This window comes from Condylura cristata, unplaced genomic scaffold, assembly GCF_000260355.1.
Source record: "Condylura cristata isolate star-nosed mole 26May11 unplaced genomic scaffold, ConCri1.0 scaffold00004, whole genome shotgun sequence".
NCBI classification, from domain to species: domain Eukaryota; kingdom Metazoa; phylum Chordata; class Mammalia; order Eulipotyphla; family Talpidae; genus Condylura; species Condylura cristata.
The window spans coordinates 64,886,883-64,910,469 of record NW_004567105.1 but is presented as its reverse complement, the minus strand read 5'-3'; the positions used below and the strand labels follow the sequence as shown (position 1 = coordinate 64,910,469).

Here is a 23,587-nt window from a genome sequence, read left to right as displayed (position 1 = left end):
CCCGTGGGGTGTGCATTCTTCTCTGAATAGGTTTTCCTTGTTGCAACGAATCTGACAATCTGGCCGCAGCAAGGGGGTTCCTTGGTGAAACTGCAACCTTACAATAGAATGAGGATATTGTTTGTAGAGAAAGGGCAACGGGGTAAAGCAGGAGCAGTGCCATTCCCGAGGGAGAGCTGAATTTTCAGATTGGGAAACCTCCGTTCTTTCCCATAGTCATCGCCTGTTGATTTCTTGCCGGACCATTTTATATTAAGCTCCCTTCCTTTTACTTGGACTCGGGAATCGGGGAAGTGATAACCTTTTTATGGGGGGTGGCGGGCTTTGGGGTGGCCGAGGGTGCCTGGAACTGTGCTGTTGCTAACAGTTAGATTTAGATGCAATCCAGTAGCTTCACAGGGAGTTCGGTGCAAGTCCTGTGTTGGTGTTGATGTTGGGTATTTAACAGTCAGGTTCCTAAGTGTGTAGCTGTCTAAGGACCTTTCAAACTGTCACGTTCCTCCCCTCAACCCCCTTTGGTATTTAGTTGCATTTTCGGTCTTAGTGAGTGGTACAGCTGACTTTCATGCATTTCACATTTATCGGGTTTTAAGGTGAAGCCTGGATTGCAGGTGATGGAACTGCAAATAGTGGTCATCCTGTTGAATTTCCATCAAATTCCCATCAAACATCAGATGTCTAAATTTGGGTTCCTTGTCCATGGTTGGAGCGCTATGTCCCAAATCAGTGTTTATCAGTGTACTTTAAAGCCTAGGTTTGTCAAGCCTTATGTAATCAACTTGTTAATTTATAATCTTGTTACACTGCTTTCCAGATTTATAAAATCATTCCCTTAAGGAAATCTGTCTTCAGCGTCTGCTTAAATATTTCTCTTGGAATTGGATTCCTGAGGAGGAATGTACTGTACAAGTGGTGATTAAAACATACTAATTAGACAAGTTTTTTTTTTAAATACATATTGATTCTTTTATTTCACTAACTGTCCTTATTAGGCAAACAGATGACAGTCCCATTTTACAGAACTAGTAATGAGAGAAATTACATGACATTCCCAAGGTCATGTGTGAAAATCAAGTGCCCAGTGCCAACTTTTCTTAATGTTCCATCTTTAAGACTTTCCCCGCAGGGGACTTTGAGCTCTACTTTTTGGTTTTATAAATTTACATACATTGTTTTATTTTTGTGCATAAGAATTACTCTCCTATTAATTTTTAGTGTGAATAAATTTTTCTGCATGATTGTGATGAAATACCTTAACTTTCTTATTTTTATTTTAATAGATCGTAAGTGTAGATTGGCTTAAATATAATTCCGTAATCATAAAATGAAGACTTAAATGTCCTTAGTAAAATTGAAGGGTTTTCATGATGTTTTTAGTGATCACAGAAAATACTATTCATCTAAACTTTACTATGGGCATTTCATACAGAAAGTGAAAGTAAATAGAAAAAAAACTATTTATTTTTGGAAATATTGAGCAGCCAGGGTTCTAAGCATGGTATAAATAAGGCATGATTTCTTCTTTGTAACAGCTTGTCTGCCTAAGAGCTCATTACACTACCCAGAAAGAAAAAGATACAAGTGTTAGGAATTAAAAACATAGAGGAGAATCTCTTAGTCTTAATTTAACGGTGTGACAACTATTTGCTTAACAACCAAATTTCAGAGTGTTTTAGTCATGATGCTTTTATAAGGAAACTATGATTCAAAATGTAGGTACTTCTGAAAAGCGCATGTATATGCAGGTGCTTTCTTAGGGCAACTTAGGTGGAAAAGTTGAATGGATTCTAGCAGTTTTGAAGGTAAATTAATCTATGACCATTTATTTTTAGAGCCTTTGTCTATTTTAGAGGCTTGGGTTATGGAGTAACAGTAGAAAAGTGAATAAAAACCGGTACCTACCTACATTTAGGAGCTTTGGAGATAAACACTAACAATAGGGTCCAGTGGATGCTGTGGCTGGCATAGGCAAACCCCCCTCAGAAGCTGATACAGGAATACTTTCCACAGCAGTGATAGTTGAACTGTTTTTAAATGATAGGTAGAGTTCCTCGGACAGAGAAGCGGGGTGGGGAGAAGACTCAGGGTTCAAGGACAATGAGAAGATATGGCCAAGGGGTAGAGGAAGACCTTGAGGCCAGGTTTGTGAAGTGGACTGAGGTTGTAGAGACAGTGAACTTGTTCATTTAGAGAAAAGTGAAAAGGAAGGGGAAGAAATAGGGCAGTGCTTTAGGGGTGGAGTGGGAAGTGTTTTGGCATTTTGTTTCAGTATGGCAAGAGCTACTGTAAAGTCAGACTTGATGGCCTCCAAGTGCGCACTGGGATGTGCTGTCTGCTCTGGATGATCTGCAGCTGCATCGTTCACACTGGGTCATTTCCTCTGTTTTTCTGGACAACTAGTTTGGGTTAAGGACTTATATCCCATGAGAAATCATTTCTTGCCAGTGGCAAGGGAGGAAACTTGTCTAAAGAGTGTTCTTGCTCTACCTCATCTGAATATTTATTTCTTTACTGTCACTTCCAGAACCTCCTGAGATTCTGCTTTGGCACCTCCAGCACTTGGCCTCTGCTCAGGTAGGCTCTTCCATGACAAATCTGTCTTCTTTCCCCCCTTACTTGTTGTGTCTTACCCCCGACTGCTGCCATATGGCTTACCTCAGCAGTTGCTTCGAAGTCAGAGGGCATTAACTGTTCACGTATCATGATGTTTTTAAGTGCCGGAGTGTCTCCAGGCTCAACACGATTAGGTCTGTCTCTCTGTCTGTCTAAATAAATGATCTTTAAACTACACATGGGCCTGGAAATATATTAGGTTATGAAGTCAGTGTTCCAGAAGCATGAGTCAGATCATAGACTCAGTTTCTCACTGGTCATGCAATTACTGGTCTCAAACCCACATGATCGCCAGCTCTTTAAGGCAGAGACCCCTTCTTTGATTTTTACATCCTGAGACCAGCATAATGCCTTGTGCAGCCAGTGTACCCCACAAGTGTCTTGATGACGGCTGTTACAGAAACCAAACCTAGATTTGGTTTAGATTAGCTGGGCTGGGTTTAAATTGTTTTTCAACCATAAAACGTCAGAACTAAAGGCAAAACTTTTCCTTTATACTAGCATGTAGTAGATACTCAAGATATGTTTGTACCTGTCCTCTGTTCCTGATCTGAATGAATGATACCACTCTCTGCTGATCACTCTAGATTTCTTCTCTCTGCATTGAATGCTTACATGCTGCTTCCTAAAGGTGTCGCCTCCATTATGTCTGCATCATCACTGCCCAGTTACTGGCTGTCCTCATTAAGTCTAAATAGTCATTTACCTGGAAACCTTTTCGGTAGTCTTCTTACTTGTCTCCCAAGTTCTGGTCTTGCTCTTCTGGTTTGATCTTCACTTGACTGCCAGAATGGTTCGCTGTCATCTCTGATGGCTGTTCCCCTGCTCAGGATTCTTCTTCTTTGGCTTCTTAGTGCCAGCTTTCATTTGTTCATGTAACAAAATGTATCTATATGTTTTGAGTACATGCTCACTTGGCAGGACCTGGGGTACATAGCTAGATAAAATGTACATGGCCTTATACTGACTGACTTTAACACTTGATCTAGTGAGGGACACAGATTATTAATTACTTCATCACATAGATGTTTATTATATAACCGCACTATGATAAGAGTGATAGTAGAAAAGGGCTGTGTATTGGAACACAGGAGCTGGTGTGCAAGGGCGAGGGAGGGGAAGAGGAAGGGTGGGAAGGTGATTTTTAAGCTTGACTTTGAAGCACAAATAAAGGCCAGTCACTCCTGAGGAACAGAAAATGCAAGGCCTTTTGAGTCCCTTGTCCTTGCCTACTTTCCTCACCTTTCACCTGTGTTCTGCATGTGTTGCTGTCCAGTCGCAATAAGCTCTCTCAGGTTGCTCTTCTAAAAAGCCTCCTCCTACCCTTAGCTTAAACAAAAACACAACTTCCTCTGAGATGCCTCCTGTGAACTCTCCAAGACGAGTGTAGAGGAAAGAACACTCCAGCAGGCCTGTCCCTGTAAGAAATTACTAACCACTTGAGACAGGCAGGGAGCTTCTTTACTACAGCCTATAGAGGCTTTTAGGGGTAGTTCATTGGGCCAGTTAAGGGTGAGGGTACTGATACTAAATAAAATCAGGAACTGTACAATGTTTCTCAAATACTGAAATTTGCAGGGAGGGAAACCCGGTTCTGAAGAGTTGGTGAAAAATTGCTGGGTGATTTTGATCCCATTCACATCTTGCTAATATATATTATCCCATTTAGCTTTCATAATACCTGTCCAAGGTAGTGATTATCTTTGTTTTCTAGATAAAGCCATAAATGCTTGGTGGAGAAGTTGAGTAACTTGTTGGACTTCAGATCCTATGGTACTCTCTCCACTGCACCATGATGCTGTTCGTATTTGCTGAGTAAATGAATTTTGATAATTTAAAATATGCCTCTGTGATGGAGATAGTAACAATAAGAACAATTTGAAATGTAGAAACTTAGAATGCTACCCCAGTTCCTTTAGTAGTCTCCCCCATCTCTGTACACAAACATCGCAGGCCATTCTGTGATCTCTTCACTAATGCATGGTTATTGGGAAGCGTGTGGCTGTTCTGCAAGCTAAGTTTAATATTCATCCATGTTTCTTCTGTATTAGATTATATGTAAGGTAATGTAAGTTTTACTCTATAACTTATCTAGATAGGGTTCATTTTAGATTTAGGATAATTTGTTAGTCACTATTAGATTAAGATAGAAGCTGGAGTATATTGTATACCATAATTTAAAAAAATACTCATTTTAGCCTTTTTATTTAGCAGTGGACAAAAAGCAGAGTGGCTGAATTTTAAAGTTTAGTTTTCTTTTTTACCTCATTTTCTACAGGTTGAAGAATTCTCTTTTGGTATGAGTGCTACTGAAGAAATTTGGAATGAGACTGTTCAATCTGCAGTTTCACGGCTATATTTTACTCTTTGCTTTCCTATCTTATGTATGAATATTTGCTAATCCTCTTGTGACGGAAAATGCTTTTTGGAAATGAATGGAGAGAATGTATTTTGCAAAGTGCATTAAAATTGCAGTTTGGGATAGGACAAAGGCGTCAAACAGAAAACAGAACCTGCCTAAATTTTGCCTGAATTGTTTACATGATGTTGTCCATTCTGTGTCAACTGGGGAGGAATCTTGCCATCACAAAATTATATGCAAACTCTCAAAAGTGAAGTGTTTTTCAAGGTGTTATTCTATTTTTAGATGACCAAAAATTACCTCAATCTGTGTTTTGAATGGTTATTTTTCTGTAACTTCCTTTTGCAACTTAAAAAAAAAGCAGTTTCAAAAAATTTCTAATGGAATCATTTGTTGATAATGTTATGAGTCTTTGATGGTACTAGGGAACCTCCTCCACTTAATTAGTTGTAGAGCAGGTAATTTGTGTGGCCATATCAGAGTTGGAGGAACACGAGAAATGCCAGAACAGAATGGAAATCGAGAACATATTGTCTAAAACTTAGTTATGTAATTTTAATAAATAAGACACATTCATTGAAATATTTTGCTTCCTTGGAGGGAACAGGGATACAATTCCTTTAGACTGGAGAGGTTTATTTCCTAGGTCTATCTCATGGTTTGTTTCATATGTCTCGGTGGAAAATTAAATTGAGTAATTATGTTCAGAAAGTCAAAATTTTAGTAACTTCTACCTTTCACATATTAATTATGAAAGCATTATGCCCTCTATTTTGCTATTATTTCCTTGTGAATTCTACGAGGTATAGAGAGGCATTGCATTGTTGCAGAGGGGAAAATGCAGGACCCAAAAGCCAGGTGGAACCTAGAATCCAAACCAGGTAGCTCTTACCTTGATGAAGGATGGGGACAGAGACTTAATATATTTTACCCTGCTTTCTCATCTGTAAAATGGGCATGACACTTCCATGATAACTTCTCTTGCAAGGGGTAAATGATCTAACAAATACAGAATCCAGTCCGTACAAAGATCCCCAGTGATTGTTCACTCTTTTTGATACCTGCATTATAACAAAACTGGAGTTCTAAAATGGGCAGTTGTGGCAGTAAAGGACATTGTGAAGACTTTAAGCAAGACCATGAAAGAAAAGTCAAATGTGGTTTTGACTTATTTCTATGTAAACCTATAGGTTAGTAATTGATTTTTAGGAAAGTTGTTGTATGGGTGATAATGAAAGTGACCTAATTTAGTAAAACAAAAATTGGTGTTTTATGCTTTAATGTGAATTGTGAACTTTTAAATTGGTTTAAATTCTTTAATTACCTTATTCCTCTGTTGAGTTCATGTGAATGCCTAGAAAGTTTTCTACTTCTTTTAAAGATTCATGTAGTTCTGTAATGGGACTCTTTCTGTGAATTTTTAACTTTTAACTTTTTTTTTTAAAAAGATTTACTTATGCATACAGAACTGGGGTACAAGCCAGAGGTGCAGGGATGGTGAGAGGCTTCACCAGAGACAGAGTGGGGAGCAAACCGGCAGATCTACTACACAGCTGAGGGGGGCAGTGGGCAGGTCAGGAGAGGCCTGCAGGGCCATGTGGGGAGCCGGGGATGGAACTGGCACTTAGGTAGCTGCAGCCAGCTTGCAGAGCTGCCTGCTAACGTGGCACCACCAGGAAGAGCCACATTTTTAACTTTTTAATTAAACTTCAGCATAATTCAAAGATATGTGGTGAGTTACTTATTATGGCAAGTTTTCCATTAGTTTTGGGAAGAGATCATCCTACCTGCTACCGTGAGTGAAAAAATATTTTTCAGAATCAACTTTCTTAACTCTCCTAAACTTAATTTCATTTCTACCACAAATCATAACTTAACCCGAATTGGTGTTTTTTATGAAGCCCGTGAGTCATAGTCACTCTGCTGCCTCTTTCCCCCTCTCGCAGGTGTGTGTACCTCTGCTGCCCTTTTTAGGGTAAGCTTGGTCTGTGGGCTGCCTTGCCCTTGATCATTCTGCCTTTTCTTTACCTTTCATTAATACATCTCACCTGGGCTGCCTTATTTATCTCTGTATATGTAGGTTATGCATAAGTTATTAAAGAAGAGGAACCTATAGTTAAGGCTCAGATATTTTCTAGTAAAAATAGACTCAGCATTCTTGTGCCTCCTCAGCCTAAAGAATTGCATACCTCCCCCAAGAGAAGCAAAATATTTCAGTGAATGTGCCTTATTTACTAAGATTAAATGAACAGACTTTAGACAATATATTTTCAGGGAAATTGGCTTATTTCATAGGTCTCAATTAAATTGAGTAATCATGTTCAGAAAGTCAAAATTTTAGTAACTTATGCCTTTCATTGATCATAAAAGCAACATACATTTCACTGCCAAAAATTAGAAAAGAACAGAAAACTATAGATATAAAATATTTTGTAGTCCTACCAATTTAACATTTTAAAATGTACTTTAAAAGTACATATACAGACAAAAAAGTACACACTTTTTAAAAAAATGGGATCATATGCCATAAAATTTGGTATATGATTTTTTTTTTTACATAACATTTTACTGTGAGAATTTCCCCACTGTGGTTAATTTAACCATTTCCTTATAGCAGACCTGTAGGTTCTGGTTTGTATGCTCATATAAATATTGATATTATTAATTATTTTCCACATCAATATTTCTATAAGATATATTTCTACTAATAAGATGATTAAATCAGTGATATTAATTCTTTAAGGCTCTTGGTACAGGTGTTGTTAAGTTGCCTTTTAGCGAGATAATTTGCAGTCTCAATAGTTTAAAAAAACCTCAAATGATTTATTTGAAGTCAAAGTCAGTGAAATCTTAGATGGCTGTATTTTTATTTATGGATTTGTCTTTTTTTTTCTGTTCTAGCACTTTTTTTTTGGCATTTTTTTTCATACCACATTATCAGTGGGGGCAAAAAGATGATAGGGAGTTAAAATGAGTTTTGACAATGTTAATAAAAGCTTTAGAAGAGAGATTTAGATTGTTTTTAAATTCTTCATAACTTCCTACTTTATATTTTGTTTTCTTGGCAGCTAGGACTATTGTGGATTAGTTTCATTTATCATTAAGTAATTTCTTCCCACCAACTTTTGCTTACTATGTCCCTGTTTTGTGAACTTTTTAATTATGTTGATGCTTGTGTCTTACCTACAGGTAGAAATGGTGATACCTTTAGCTTTTTTACTTTAACCAGTGGCAGAATCTGTTTAGGAATTTCATCATACTTGCACGGCTGGCCGAGGCTTGGATGCTAAGTCCTTTCTTTTTGTCTATAAGTAGCAAGTATTACCTGTGTCATCTAATGAATTGCCTGACTCCTATATATATTCAAATTCCTTGATGTATTCTGGAATAAAACTTGTTTTACTTGGACAAAATAAAGATTACTTAACTCAGCCCTTCAAGGAGTTGATCTGTACAAAACCCAGTCACTGCCTTGAGAGACAGGAGCAGGTTTTTTAGCTGCTTATTCCGGGTCACCTCCATGGCCTGCGTCCATTAAAGCTGAGTACTTGGAAGAAACCTTTCAGAACATAGTTCAGTGTGCAGTTACCTTCCGTTGGACAGTACTTTCTGAGACATTTGGAGGTATGGTTTTGCCTACTAGAACATTTCTAACAATAAACAACTTTAATGTGTGGCTCCCCTCTAACTCCATCCAGTGACTGCAGGCGGATTACTACGTGATAATCATGTAGTATTAATCAACCAAGCCAGTTAAATTACATTTTTTTTTTCATTATGTTAGGACCCGTTGACCTGTTTGTGACTTCATCTTTATTTATAGTTTATATTGGTACTCCCAGGAGGAGGAGTGCTATTCTAAAAATGTGAACTACTGTTTACTTTGGATAAAGAAAACTACAGCCATGACTGCGTGGTAAAGCTGTTTACTTTGCTTCACCTGGAGGTTATTGATATTTCTGGAGGATTTAATCTACTGACTTCCTTTCAGCCTCTACCATTTTTGGTATAGGTATCTGAAATTTTAGCAGTCAGAGTAGGATGGTAATACTGAGAGAGTGGTAATCCCTCTACTGAAGTTGTCTATAAATGTGTATTGTAATACTTGCCATGAGTAAGAATTATGGTTTTCATTTTTTTGGTATTTATGAAAGATACAAATAATTACCATATGTAAGAATCTTAAATATACTTCTAGTGCGGCTTTACAAAAACTCATCATTTTAGTTGTCTGTGTTAGGGGAGAGCGTTAGCATGGTGTTTGTTTTTTTTTTTTTTTAAGCATTTAACTTGTTTGGGGTTTTGTATTTAAGTATTGGTTGTCTGATTTTCGGAGCAATTCATAATATCCTGACCAATATAGAGAGATTGCAGAAATAGCGAAGCTTGCACATGGCCCTGTTTACCCAGCTCCGCTGCTTTGTCAGGCCATGGGTTGTCTTATAGTGTCATCCAGGCTGAGCCACCCGTCTTCACTGTGCTCTTTTGCCCTCACCACTCCCAGGAAGAGGAGTAGGAAAATTTTGTTTAACATACAGACCATACTGCAGTGGTGGTGATGTCAGTGAAAAAGCTAAAAGTAAATTTTGACAAGAGTAACAGGGTGAATTTCAAATTGCCAGTAGGTTTAAAGAGGCTGGTTCTACAACTGTTTTCAGCAGCTTGCAAAATGTGTGTAGGGCCACCCACACTTCCTTCCTCTTTTCCAGCCACACCCTCACACTTTGGTTGCTTCTGCTCTCCTCAGCTGGGAGAGCATCAGTATTTTTTTGCAGCACATACTAGTAATTATTTCTCAAACATGAATTTCCATATTATAAATACTTTGATTAGTTGACCTATTTAATTTAGGTCTAGCCTAGTTATATGCATGTGTGAACATATGCTGAATAAGACTGCCACAGAGGGTCTGACTTAGTATTTTTGCTATTTTTAAAGTTACCATTTTAGTTATGGACACATTTAAATATTGATTTGGAAGAACTTAAGTGCCTGGAAAAATGTCCCCCATATAAAATAGAGGGAAAGTTGTTATCAGACTTCATATCTAATACCTCAGCTTTGTAAAGAAGCATAGGTTTTAAGGCAGTGTATAGGTTTTCAGACCTGAAGACGGGACATCCTAGATGAGATTACAGGTGGTTTTGTTTTCTCTATTGTGCTTTTCTGCATTTTCCATATTTTCTAGACACAACTTGTATTAACTTGTTTTGTGGAAAGAAATTCTTACACACCTCTCCCCTTTGTGTGTGTGGTGGGGAGGGGCTATCCCCTTTTATCAAAACCGCTGTGTCTGGCCATACACATAGAGAATAATTTGGGAGTTTGTGTACCAAAGGGTTAATAGAGGTAATCACAGAGGATGGAATAGTGGAGTTTTTAAAGTTCCCCCCTCATTTCATTGGTTAGGATGTTCTTACTGTATTTTTTCCCCTGTACTGTACAGTATTTCAGTATTTCATAACTGAAGGAAATACTAAAACAAAGGGAAATGGTATGTCAACTGGAAAAAAGCAGGCTATGATTTAAGTTATGCACAGAATGATCACATCTTTGTAAAAAATTACAAAGGAGTTGTTTATAATTTTTTGCCAAAAGAGCAGTAAAGTTTTAATGGTGCTGATCAGTGGTAGGACTGTGAGTGCTGTTTTAGTCTTTCTACTTCCTGTTTTACTTTTTCCAGATTTTTCTATAAGAATATATAACTTTGATGGGAAAAATATTAATGAATTTTTTTGTTCCTTTTGAAAGGGTAGATTTGATATGAAGTCCTAATATTTTAAAAGCAAAGACTTTGATGCCCAGCTAGAGACATTATTTCCTATTTCTTAAAATCTTACAGTACTCCTTTTCATTGTAATGCATTTTAGGAAACTGACCAGCTAGGTACATTCATTCTCTTGAAATAACATAGAAGACTAAAAAGATTTCTACTTAGGTAGGGGAGATAACACCATTAACAGTGATGGTGGTGGGTATAGCTAGTATTTACTGAATGCTTGCTCTGTGCCAGGCTTTATCCTAATCATTTGTCCTATACTAACTCATTTCATCCTTTCCAAAATCCGAGGTTGTACTCTTAACTGCCGACATTTTCTAATGAGGAAACTGATCATACAGAGACAGCTTTTATTCAGGTCCTTCAGCTAGTGCCTGGTGAGCTGGGATTCAGATCTACTCATTGTCTTTCAGAATTAGCAGTAGTCAACCCCACTGCCCTGCCGTAAAGACTATAGACAAACTCGGGGCTTTGGGAAAGAGAGAAGTAGTCAAGGGGTAATGCTTCACTTTTCCTCTTATGCCTTCTGCCTTCCCTGTCTCTTTTCTCCTGTTTCTGAAGTCTTAATATTTTCTGAAGCTCATGTCAGCTTGAGCTTAGGGATTACCTGGACAATCTACCTTCAGTGGAAGAGTATGTAAATACCTTGCCCTACTGTGAATATTTAGACCTTTCAGTTATTATGTGATATTTAATTATTGTGAAAAGGCTTGCAGGGCAACATCAGTACCATCCTGCTGTGCCACAAACTTAGATGTCAGTGATCTGCTCCCATTCTATTTGTTTATAGTGGTGGTTTCTTTGTTCACAATGGAAAGCTTCCAATGTGAAAGTATTTTGTGAGGTTGCCATTATAACTGTGTTCTGTAAGTTGAAAAGGTTGCCCTCCTTGGCTGTTGGATGAGTGTTTGTTCATGAAGGCAAGTTGGGTTTTGGAGCCAGGCTGAGCAGGACTGGCCTGCTCCTTACTAGGTTAGTTGAGCCTCATTGTGGCTACCTTGCAGGCTCTTAATGAGAATTTAGTAAAATGTGGATTCGGTGCCTACTACCCAGGAGGCATTTAGAAAATGGCACATTTACTATTGTTCACTACTCACATTAACTTCCTCTAGTGGAATAATCTTTTAGGCCTGTCTATCTGGAACAATCTCTATGTACCTGTTCTCTGTGAAATTCCTGTTGACTAAAGACTCCTTGAATGGGTTGTGATTCTTAGAGGGGGGAAAAAGGTAGTGGGAGGGGAGAAGAGAGTGGGCTAGTAGGTCACTAAAGAGAGATTTGCATTTTTATGTTTATTTGGATCCAGCCTTAGGGGTATATGTTTTAAGCAAAATTAAAACTATCCCTTGAACTAAACTGAAATCTTTTTCTGTTTTCTTTTAGGAGAAAAACAACTAGCAAAACAGTGATAACAAGGACTATTCAGCATGCAGTTTGCAGGGTATGTCATGGAGCCAGTACAAAGTCATCTTTACTGTATATAAGCAATATCTTAACACTTGATATCAATATTCGGAATGATGCTGGGGCTCTGTATGATTCTCCAGATGAAAAAACAATTATTTCCTATGTTACTCCAAATGTACTTGATGATCATAGGATTAGACAGTTATTAGTATTTAAAATGGTGCTCAATAACAAGGACATTTCCCCCATCCCAATCTTCAGTTAGTCACAATGTGCTGTTTTAGATGTATAATTGTAGCTTCATAGACTCTAAAAAGTGATTATGTGTACAAAAAAGTAACAAAAGAAAGTAAATTCTTTGTTGATCATGAGAATGATTAGTTATTTCACTACATGGTAGTCTGTCACTATGAAGAAACCTGAGTAGGGTCTTTCCTATGAATTTGCTAGTAAATTAAAACTTATTCCACGGTGCCCTTCTACTGTCATGGCTCTGGGAAGAGAAAGGTCAGCACTTAATAGTGATTATCCCTGCTTGTCTGGGAGACTGAAAAAGACTGTTTTCCTTCACTCTTTATTCATCTAATTTATAGTAAAGCAAAATTTAAAAAACTAAATGAAAATTGAAACAAGCTTATTTATAAATTCTGGTTTATATGCTACTTTCTAGGAGTATGTCTAATGATAGATGAAGAAAACTTGAGGGCAACCTGAAGAAGTGTGTTTTGTAAGGTAGAGTTGTATTTGCATGCTTGTATAATAGAAACATAGACTTGGAAAGAATTTTTAAAATAACTACTACCTCAATAATCAATCAAAATGAAAGATTTAAGGATAATCTCCTGCCCCCAGAACTAGACTACAGTCCCTGTTTTTAAAAACTTTCTTTTAGAGAATTGCTGTTGAAGTAAAGCAAAAATCTTTCAACGTGAATTTTCCTGTTAATCTTACCATTAAAATTATTAGCCCAGAGGGCAAGAATAATACATGGCATAGAAGAAACAGACTTTTCCTCTAGCACCTGTACATTTCCTCTAACACCTGTTCATTTTTTAAATCTTAATAGATACAGGACTAATAATTTAGTTTTGGTTCTAAAATTAACTTACAGAAACAGTGTAACATAGTGATTAGAAGCATAAACTTCAGTGTTAGCTTGAGCTTGAATTCCAGTATTTTAGATACTGACCCTGTAGCACTTAAAATTTCTATGCCTGAAATAGGACTAATAATCCATTTTTGTGGACGATCATAAGGATTAAATGAAGATGATGTAAGGCTGATGTTATTATATTAAATTACTAAGTATAATTACTAGAATATAATAAAAACATACTTTTTTTTTAACATACGTTAACAGAGACAAATATATATGTTTGAGGTATCCTCAGATATGTGATTCATATCATTTCATAATGACTTTATGCCTTTTCTTGAATTGGCTTTTTAACTCATACTATCCCAAATGCATTATCAAGTAGAGTGCTGAAATGTTTATAAGGAATGTAATCTTTGAAATAAGAATTAGCTTTGAATCTTGGCTTTAGCACTTAATATCCATTTATGCCTTTGTCTATAAAAATGGGACTAATTGTAACCTTACGGGAATGTCAGTATCACTGACACAATCCAGTTTGATTCATTTTGCACAAATACATATAGTAGATCTTTAGTAAATATTAGCTTTTCATTTATTCTTTTTAAGGACAGATGAGATTTAAAGGAATTTAGTGTTAGTGCTTTAAAAATAATTACATTATATATATACTATTTAGTTATTTGAGATATTTTCATTTAAGTTAACAGCAATACTTAATAAAAAGAATTGAAAATGTGAAACTATGTATTGGAAGCATTAGGAAACGTTTCACAGAAGGGCTGGATATGTATCAGTAGGAAAGAACTAGTCTTAGGAGATTGCTATGTTCTTTATTGGAGTTTATTTTAGTCAAATTTTGGTAAAAACAATGACAATGGGCATCAGTTTGTGAGATTTAAAGTGATATTCTAATTTGTATAATTTTTGACACTTATTTTTCTGTGTTAGGATAATTAATAAGAACCTATTTCTTCCTTTTAAGGTTTACATTGTCAAGGCTGAGAATTTCAAATACCGTCTGAAATAAGTTTTTCAAAATTCAGATAACTTAAGAATGCATACTTGTTTATTCTTGAAATATACGCAGATCATGATGGGCTTGCTTTGTGAGAATTGGAAAACTAGTAAAGATAACATAACCAATAAATACAAAGAGTAAGTACCAGTCAGTCAGCAAGTATTTATTAAGCATCTTTTGTGCGCCAGATACCATTTGAGGCACTAGTGATGCAAGAACAAACCATTGCCTTGTAAACATTTTGAGCAAAAGCTGCATTTCAAAATTTAACAAAATTTTGATGCACTCTTTACAATCTTGGGATGGAGGTAGTATATACAAAAACTTAATAAAGCCACATGGGATGGACGTTTCCAGGGTTCTTTGGAGAGAGACAGAAAAGGCAAGGTAATTTCAGCTGAGTGAGTTAGAGGAGGTTTCACTGAAATAAGGTTTCGCTGGATTTTACTGTACTTACAGGAAATAGTATTAATCTTGTAATGACAGGGACAAGATTTTGGACTTTTGTCTAAATGATTATTCTCTATGTCTTCTCAGTTCTTGCCTTGGTTTTTTTAAAAGATATTAATTGAATGACTTTTGAGAAATGTTTTTTAACCTAGCTCATTAAACTTGCCAATTTGCTTATTTCTGTTATAAAATTATTCAACAAACTTGTTTTCCCTCTGTAAAATTTAAGACAGTATTTAAATTCACAACCTTTATAGTATTTAAATAGGTCTCTATTTATCTCAAAGTTTTCTTAAAATTTTGTTAAAAAAAAAACAAACTCTGGAATAAAAAGTCACAGAAACTTAATTTTCTCCTCTTGTTTTGTAGATGTCCATGGCAACATTGAAGATGAATTCCTTATCTTTGCCAGATATTCTTATATGAGAAGATCTATTTCAACAACCTACATATTTTTTCTTCTGTTGGACCAGCATGGCAGGATTCAAGCGAGGATATGATGGAAAGATCGCTGGGTTATATGATCTGGATAAAACCTTGGGGCGAGGTCATTTTGCAGTGGTTAAACTTGCCAGACATGTCTTTACAGGTGAAAAAGTAGCAGTAAAAGTTATTGACAAGACAAAATTGGACACCCTAGCCACTGGTCATCTCTTCCAAGAAGTGAGATGCATGAAACTAGTGCAGCATCCCAACATTGTTCGCCTTTATGAAGTTATTGACACCCAGACCAAACTATATCTTATTCTAGAACTTGGGGATGGAGGAGATATGTTTGATTACATAATGAAACACGAGGAGGGGCTTAATGAAGAATTGGCCAAGAAGTACTTTGCTCAGATAGTTCATGCTATATCTTACTGCCATAAACTCCATGTGGTTCATAGAGACTTAAAACCAGAGAATGTGGTCTTCTTTGAAAAACAAGGTCTTGTAAAGTTGACAGACTTTGGTTTCAGCAACAAATTTCAACCAGGGAAGAAACTCACAACAAGCTGTGGATCTCTTGCATATTCTGCTCCAGAAATTCTGCTTGGTGATGAGTATGATGCACCTGCAGTAGGTATGTTACCTTCCAGTATGTATTTGCCCACTTGAATTCTACCTACTAAATGTAGTTGCTCACGTTGCTTATTGTTTCTCTCAAAATAATTTCAAAGAGAATTTGTGTTAAATGTGTTTTAACTAACACATTGAGATTCATGAAGGCCATAAATGAAGGCCTAAAGCCATCAGATTAGTTTATTTTGTCCTTTAGATAGTAAATATCCAAAGTCTAAACCACAAAGGAAAATGGGTTTCATTAAGGTAACCTCTCAGCTGCTCATTGTAATTTTTTAAAAGATGCTGTCTTAGATTCTTGGAGAAGTGGCCCTAGTCATCTCCTTCCTGAGAATATCCTCATTGAAAACCATGTTGGGAAGGTACTATGACTATTACAGTGTAGTGTGAAGAATTTGGGCACCATTGTTCTTTATTCATTGTGAGCAGTGTACTTAACCTCTGCTTTATTTTGTGATCCATAAAGTAGAATGAAATCCTATAATCCCATGCGCATTATTCCAATCTTCGTTAGGTGTCTGTCTTCATCATTTGCATTCTGATCATGTGAAATAAAGATTGCAGGAGATTAAAGACATGGTGAAGAGTACTGATCTTATACTGAATACTCTTACAGCAAGCCACTGCTTCTCATTCTAGATTATGTGTTTTGGAAAATAAAGGCTTAATGAATGGTTTCTGCCACTACAGATAACCAGACTTCACCGAAGTCTTTCATTAGCATATTTGGACTAGGGATCTTTGATTAGTGGGGCAGCTCTAATTAGAGCATGAAGCCAAGAACTACAGAAGAAGAAACAGAAATGTCTAGGAAAAAAGTTCAAACTCGTTGATAATCAGGAAGAGGCAAATTAAACCATAATAAGATACAGTTTCATGCTTTTCATATTGGGAATAAGTTAAAATCAGACAAATCTAAGTGTAGATAAGACTATAGGACATCAGGAGCTCTAGTACTGTGTAGAAGACAATTTGCAAATATGTGGTAGTTTTAAATACATCCTGAGATCCAGAAGTTCTATACCTATGTAAAGACCTTGGAGATGACTCACTCATGTATACAAGAAATTTTCAAAGTAGCTTTTTAAGAGCATTATTGAATATACATCAGAAAGTTAATAAATTGTTTAATAGTCCTATGATAGAATTCTCTGTGGGTGAAAATTAATGTACTATATCATCATGGCTGGGATTCATAAGTGTAATGTTTAAGAAAAAGCAAACTAATGAAGAGTAGGTAAAGTATTTTAACATTTATATAAAGGTTTAAAACCATGAAGCAGTATTACAATGTTTATGGGTAAAGTATGAAGAAAGCCTGAGGTCAAGGTAGTTAATGCTGAGTGGCAGGCATACCAGACTGCTTCAGCTGTACTGCTGATGTAATCCCTAGGTAGGTGGTAGGTACATAGGTGTTCATTATAATGCTGTTTCTCCCCCTTATATCCTAAATACTGCATTTGAAAAGGAAAAAAAAAATGTCCAGAAAGATCCATAGCAGTCAGATAAAAGGTTACATTGTGCTGGTAAAGTAGGATTGGGTGGAGTTCATGGGTAATTTTTCTTTAATTGTATTTATTTCAATTCATTTTGTATAATTGTGTGATTGAAATAAATATATAACTGCTTTGAAAAACAAATGGATAGTTATATTTTTATTAATGTACTATTGAGCCAAAATTAGTGACTTCACAGAGAGTGAGGAGAAAGGTTAAAATTTGTCATTTTCATCAAATTACCAGACACTGCTAAATAAAATGACTTAGACTCAGTTTTCTAAGTTTTAGAGTACTCTGGCCCTCAATTTTGAGATGTAGCTCAGTATTTGTCTTTTTTACTTCTCTTCTAAGAAGCAGATTTTGATTTTACTAATCACTTGTACTTTTTATGTATCATTACTTTTTATTTGTAATAATTTTTCTAGGATCTTGGTGTTTTCTTTTTGTTTCCTTTCTTATGTAGAATTGAAAATTGAAAGCTTTTTTTAAAATTCAATGTAGATAAGTTTATTTTTCAACTATTTGGTTTTTGACTTCTAATTTTGTGCATTCTAGTCAATAAATATACCTGATTGATTTCTGTTTTGGGGAATATTTTTAGATTTTCGTGTGGCTAAATGTGTAGTAAATTCTTGGTGACTATTCCCTGTATGATTAAAATATTTGTATGTTTGATGCATACAGAGTTATTAATATTTGGGCTAATTATAATAATACATAATTGATTTAACTATGTAATTTGTTCTTTTGTGTCATTATGTTTTTATTCTGACCTATTTGAGAGAATTATGGTGAATTTTTTGTTTTATTTGTGTTATTTTCAAGCCATGTTAGGTATATAAAAGTTTATCATTTATTTTATATAATGGATGATACCTTTTACTAATATGAAACTGTATTTTTTTTTTTTTTTAAAGATTTATCCATTCATACAGAACTGGGGTACAGGCCAGAGGCTCAGGGGCAGCGAGAGGTTTTACCAGAGACAGAGTGGGGAGCAGAACAGGCAGATTGAGGAAGTACACTGCTGAGGGGAGCAGCGGGCGGGCCAGGAGAGGTCTGCCACGCCATGTGGTCACCTCCGGGGTAGGTGGGATCGAACTCATGCGGAAGTGGCTCCAGCTTCTCAGTGCTGTGTTTCAACCCGCTGCGCCACCAGGGAGGGCCTGAAACTGTATTATATAAGGCTTATTGCCTTGAATTATATTTTGTTAATTTTGCTTTAGGTTTATCTTTTCAAAACATGATGTATCTAATATGTCAGTCTTTTAATAGGTAAATCTAATCCATTCATACTACTACTAGAATTCTGTTTGTGCTAATTTTGGATTTATTTGTGTGATCTTTTGTGTTTTCCATGTGTCTTATTATTTGTTCATCACCTTTCCCATATTTTGTTGGGTTTTCATATTTTCTTTGCTATTCTGCCTCTACTGATTTGTAAGAATTACAGTCTGTTTCTCTTTGTATTGGTGTCTACTTTTATTATCCAGTTAATATCTCTATTGTTCCCTCTACTCAGCAAACAAGGACAATGGTTTGCTTTTACATCTCTTTTAGAAATAGAATTGCTATTGTTTTATTTGTAATAAATAATTTACTTGAACTTAAAAATTTCTTAGTTTACCATTGATTCTTCACTTTTCTATCCTTCACTTGAATTATTTTTGTTTTGTTTGTAGTCCTTCAGAGAGAATTTGTGAAAAATTCCCCTAGTCCTTGGCATCTAAACATGATATTTTGAATGATAATTTGGCTAGTTATGAAAATACATCCTCAAAATGATCCCTCTGCCAATTTTGTTTTCCTGTCATCTTTTTGCTTCTAATTTGCCGGTTTAAGGTCTTATGCGAAACTTATTTTCATTGTAGTACTAAATTTCATTCATTCTGTGAAGCATAGTTTAATACTTAGGAAGTATTCTGTTAAGTGGTTTTTATCAGTTACTAGTTCTTCTCTTTGATGCTTTTGGTTCCTCAGAGAGAGAGAGGTGCTTTTTTTAGCTGGATTGTTAGTTGTGTATTTATTTCTATTTTTGAGATTCCATAATAGCCTGTTTGAATTTTGTATCTAAGTATTATAGTCTACCTTCCAGTGGATGGGAGAGGAGCAGGTGTGGCTAGGTGGGATAGCTAGTCTTAGTACTAGACAGATTGTCAGTATGCCGTTATAATGCCCACAGTCACTTCTACCTCGTGCTTATCTGCTTGTTCATGTTGGGGGGGTTATGAAGTGAGAGGAGTTAATTAATCCCACTTATTGCTGCAGTTCTTTCCAGTTTGCACTCTAGATGGATCCTGTGTCTGCAGGGGTCAGGCACACTTAGTGCCTTTGCTCTGGAGAAATGAGGCTGTGCTGCAGCTGGTGGGTGCCTGCTGCTTTCGCAGTGGGATGGGCTCCTTGTAGTGCAGCTCTGAGTGAATTTGGGGGTGAGAGATTTTTTTCAATGCAGCAGTTGGGAAAAGAGCCTTCTCTTTAAAGATCCCTTTGGTATAGAAACCATATAATGAGAAAACTTTCTTAGATCACAGATTTAAGTTTTTAGTTGTTGTAAACTTTGATATTATTTAAGACTTTTTTTAGACTTCACTGAAATTTTATTTTCAAGTTAAAATGAATGACATTTGATACTGAGACATCTGCAGTCTTCTTGAGATTCATAGGCTAATGTTACATATAGCCCCTATGTTAGATGCTTTGCAATTTATTGACAGGCTGCTTAAAAGTTGAAGTATTTAGTCTCTGCATTAATTTATTACTTGTTTAGTTAATATGCAGTAGATACTGCAAACTAAATTAAAATATAATTGTTGATAGTGCAAAGGTTTGGATTTTGTGCTAATGTGGAGCTTTTGGGAACATAGACAAAAAAGTCTGGATACATTTGCTGCAGTTTGCAGTTTAACATTTGGTGGAGATTCTCCAGAGTTATGAGAGGTACACCCATATGGGTATAAAAAAAGGAATTATTTATATATCTGTATTTTGTCCTACACTAAACTATTACTCTTTGTTAGCTCTCAATAAATAAGGAAGAGATGGAAACTTTCTCATTTGATGAAAAGAGTATCTACAAAACCCCAAAACCCTGCAATTAATGTCCTTAATGGTGAAAGACTGAATGCTTTTCCTTGAAGTCTGGCAGTAAGGCAAGGATGTATATTCTTATTCCACATAGTACAGAAAGGCATACAGATTGGAAGAGATTGAGTAAAACTGTTGCAACCTGCAGGGAACATAATCGAAAATCTCAAGGTATTGACACAAAAATTCCTAGAATCAATAAATGAGTTTAGCCAGATCTCAGGATATAAGATCAACACATAAAATTCATTGTATTTCTCTATACTAGCAACAGATGTGTGGAGACCAGGATTAAAAATATAATACTGTTCACAGTTATGCCAAAGAAAATGTGTATACATCTAAACAAAACGTGTAAAAAAAAATATGTTGAAAATTGTAAGATACTAAGGAAGGAAATCATACATGACCTAAATAAATAGATAAATCATATTCATGAATTGGAAACAACATAGTATAAGAGTCATTTCTTCTGTATAAAGGCTAACAAAGTTTTTATAGGACAAAAAGTTTTTATATGGACAAAATTATTGTAAAATTTGTATGGAAAGAACAAGGGTTTAGTTAGAATTTATGAAAAAGAATAATAACAGCAGAGGAATTACTACTGTAGCTGCTCTGAGAAATAGTTGGCAGTTTCTTTTAAAACAAACTTGCATCCTGCCCTGCAATTGCAGTCCTAGATGTTTATCCCAAGGAAATGAACACCTATATTCACATAAAAACCTGTACCTGGATGTTCATAGCAATTTAATTTGTAATAGCCAAAAAATGAAACAAAATAGATGTCCTCTGAAAGCTAAGTGGTTAAGCCGTGGTACCCTTGCTCGGTATAATACAAGGGTACAAACTATTGATAGAATCATTTGGCTAGGTCTTAAGGTAATTTTGCTGAGTAATACAAGATGGTCTCAAAAGCTCATGAATTTACCTGGCTCATGTATATGACTCTTGAAATAACAAATTGTAAAGATGGAGGACAGAGTGGTGGTTGCCAGAGTTTAAAGATGGTAGTGAGCACTAAAAAGGGATAACATGAAAGAGTTATGATACAACATTTCTGTGTCTGGTTACATGAATCTGCACATATGATAAAATTGCATAGATGTCACACCCGAGTGTATGTGAAACAAAATCTGAATAAAATGTAGCCTGTACCAATGGCAATATCCTGGTTCTGATGTGATTCTGGGAGACTTTGAGTGAAGAGTACAGGGAACCCCTTGTACTTTTTTTGGGGGGTGGGCAAGTTTGTGAGTCTATAATTAAAAGTAAAAATATTTTTTAAATTAGGTAATCAGTCCTCAAATCAACTACCTATCCAATGAGGTTGGAAGCATTTTGCCTTCACCATGTTAAAAGCTTGTCCGTGTATTTATTTTAGAGCAGAGGTTCTTCACTTTTTCTGGTTCGGTAAATCCTTCAGATCCGATGATGGCTCTGGCCACATCTTAGAATTATGTTGTTAAGCATCATCTGTAACTATATTTTTCTTTAACTTACTGCATGTGAAGGACATCTTAAAATCCATTGTCAACTTAAAAGTGACTGGCCTGTTTAAAAGCCTTGTTTGTAAAAAAAGGTAGAGAAGTAAAACATTGAGATGTTTTTGACTACAGACTACTAATAACTCACATAATATGTAGCTTTTGACTATCTTGACGTATTCAAGCCAAGAATTGTGGCTAAACTAGAAACCACATTTAACATATTTAAGGGGTTCCTTGCTGTACTCTAGGCCTGGATAAAAGCTTATTTATTCCCTCCTCTAAAATAGTCTTCTAGAGAATTTACAAAACGGTGTCCCCTAAAACAGCTGTTATTGCAGCATTATGTGCATAATTGCTAAAATATTTTTCTGTACAACATTTTTGAAAGATTACTCCTTCCTGTACAGGTAGTATAGCCTAAGCTGTGATAACTCTGTTATGGAACTTTGAAATAGTACAAAAGGATAGAAACACATCGGAATTTTTCTTTTTTAAAGAAATAAATCTGCCATAGTTATGTCATGAATTGATAACTCTTGATTTCACTTCAGATTTTTTTTAGAAAAGCTGTGTATATGTTTGATTTTAATCTTTACCAAGCTGTGCTAAATTTTGAGTGTGTACAGTTTCATTTTCCTCAGCGTTTCCATTGATTAGAGACCCATTTTAGCAATATCACAGTATTTTCTTACTGGAACCTTCTAGTCCCAGAGTCCGACTCACACTATTTGCCACTTGGACCTATCGGCTCTGGAGTTGGGGATTACTGCTTTTATGATTTGTGGCCTCTTTACTAAGGAAGGAAGTTTGGTCTGTTTTAAAGCAGCACCTTGTTTTCTTTTAAAAAGTAAACATAAAACCTGCCTGCAGGTGCGCCCAGCCTAAGCAGCATCTCGACCTCCACGCAGGCCTGTGGTGCACGCATGAAGCGTCAGTTGCTCAGAACTGGAAAACATCTATAGAAATGTGGGACACACCATCTGCACCCCCTGCCAGGTGCAACGTCACACCCTCTGAAAGTGTAACATCATCCCATGCCATTCGAAACCAAAAGAAAAAATGAAAATTCTCTCCTAAACTTTCTGAATTTTCACATGCTTTTGAGAAATGACAATTATTTCAAAAACCACAGAAATTGATCGGCATAAACCTGTAAATAAAACTGCTTTATTTGGTATTATTCTGTGTGCACAGTGTGCTGGCTTTTTGATGTGAATATGGTAAAGTATTTGAGAAGCAGGTAGCAGGGGTTCTGTGCCTTAAGTCGATCTTTTTGAATAAAAGGCCTATAAGAGTTTGTTTATAGATAAACTATTACTGAAGTAAGGTTTGTAATAAAGATTCTGGAGCATGAAATGTGGATGGTATAATCTAGGTACCAGATAAATGGGTTTTAAGGCTAACTACCATTGATTTTTCAATGATAGAAAATATGAGAGATGTGATTGGTGTGGTTGTGATGTTTTCACGATTGTGTTTTTAGCTGTGGTGCTTATTCTCACTGTGTAAGGCTCAAATGAAATGGATGTTGATACTATTTTGGAAAGTATAATTTACTGAGCCGTATGTATGGCAAGATTTAAACCGCTGATCTCAACTCACTGTCCATCAGTTTCACCAGAAGGTAGTTTAAAAACAAAACCAGAGACCCTTGCTTGGCCCCACCTGTAGAGATACCAATTTGCAGTCTTGAGTGAGGCCCACGTTCAGAAGTTTCCATGGGT

General features: G+C 36.0%; 1 protein-coding gene across 5 annotated transcripts in view; it reads left to right on the top strand.

Annotated features, from left to right (window-relative positions):
- Positions 1-23,587, top strand: part of SNRK (SNF related kinase) — a 44,695-nt gene that overhangs the window by 611 nt on the left and 20,497 nt on the right. The window contains exons 2-6 of one of the 5 annotated variants that reach the window (XM_012735182.1): positions 2,525-2,574; positions 12,138-12,195; positions 12,832-12,893; positions 14,243-14,415; positions 15,098-15,791. In XM_012735182.1, coding sequence (XP_012590636.1) covers positions 15,203-15,791 — 589 coding nt within the window. In that variant the 5' untranslated portion in view covers positions 2,525-2,574; positions 12,138-12,195; positions 12,832-12,893; positions 14,243-14,415; positions 15,098-15,202. The remainder of the gene's footprint in view (positions 1-2,524; positions 2,575-12,137; positions 12,196-12,831; positions 12,894-14,242; positions 14,416-15,097; positions 15,792-23,587) is intronic. The other 4 variants (XM_012735185.1, XM_012735184.1, XM_012735183.1 and 1 more) reach the window with 4 other exon arrangements.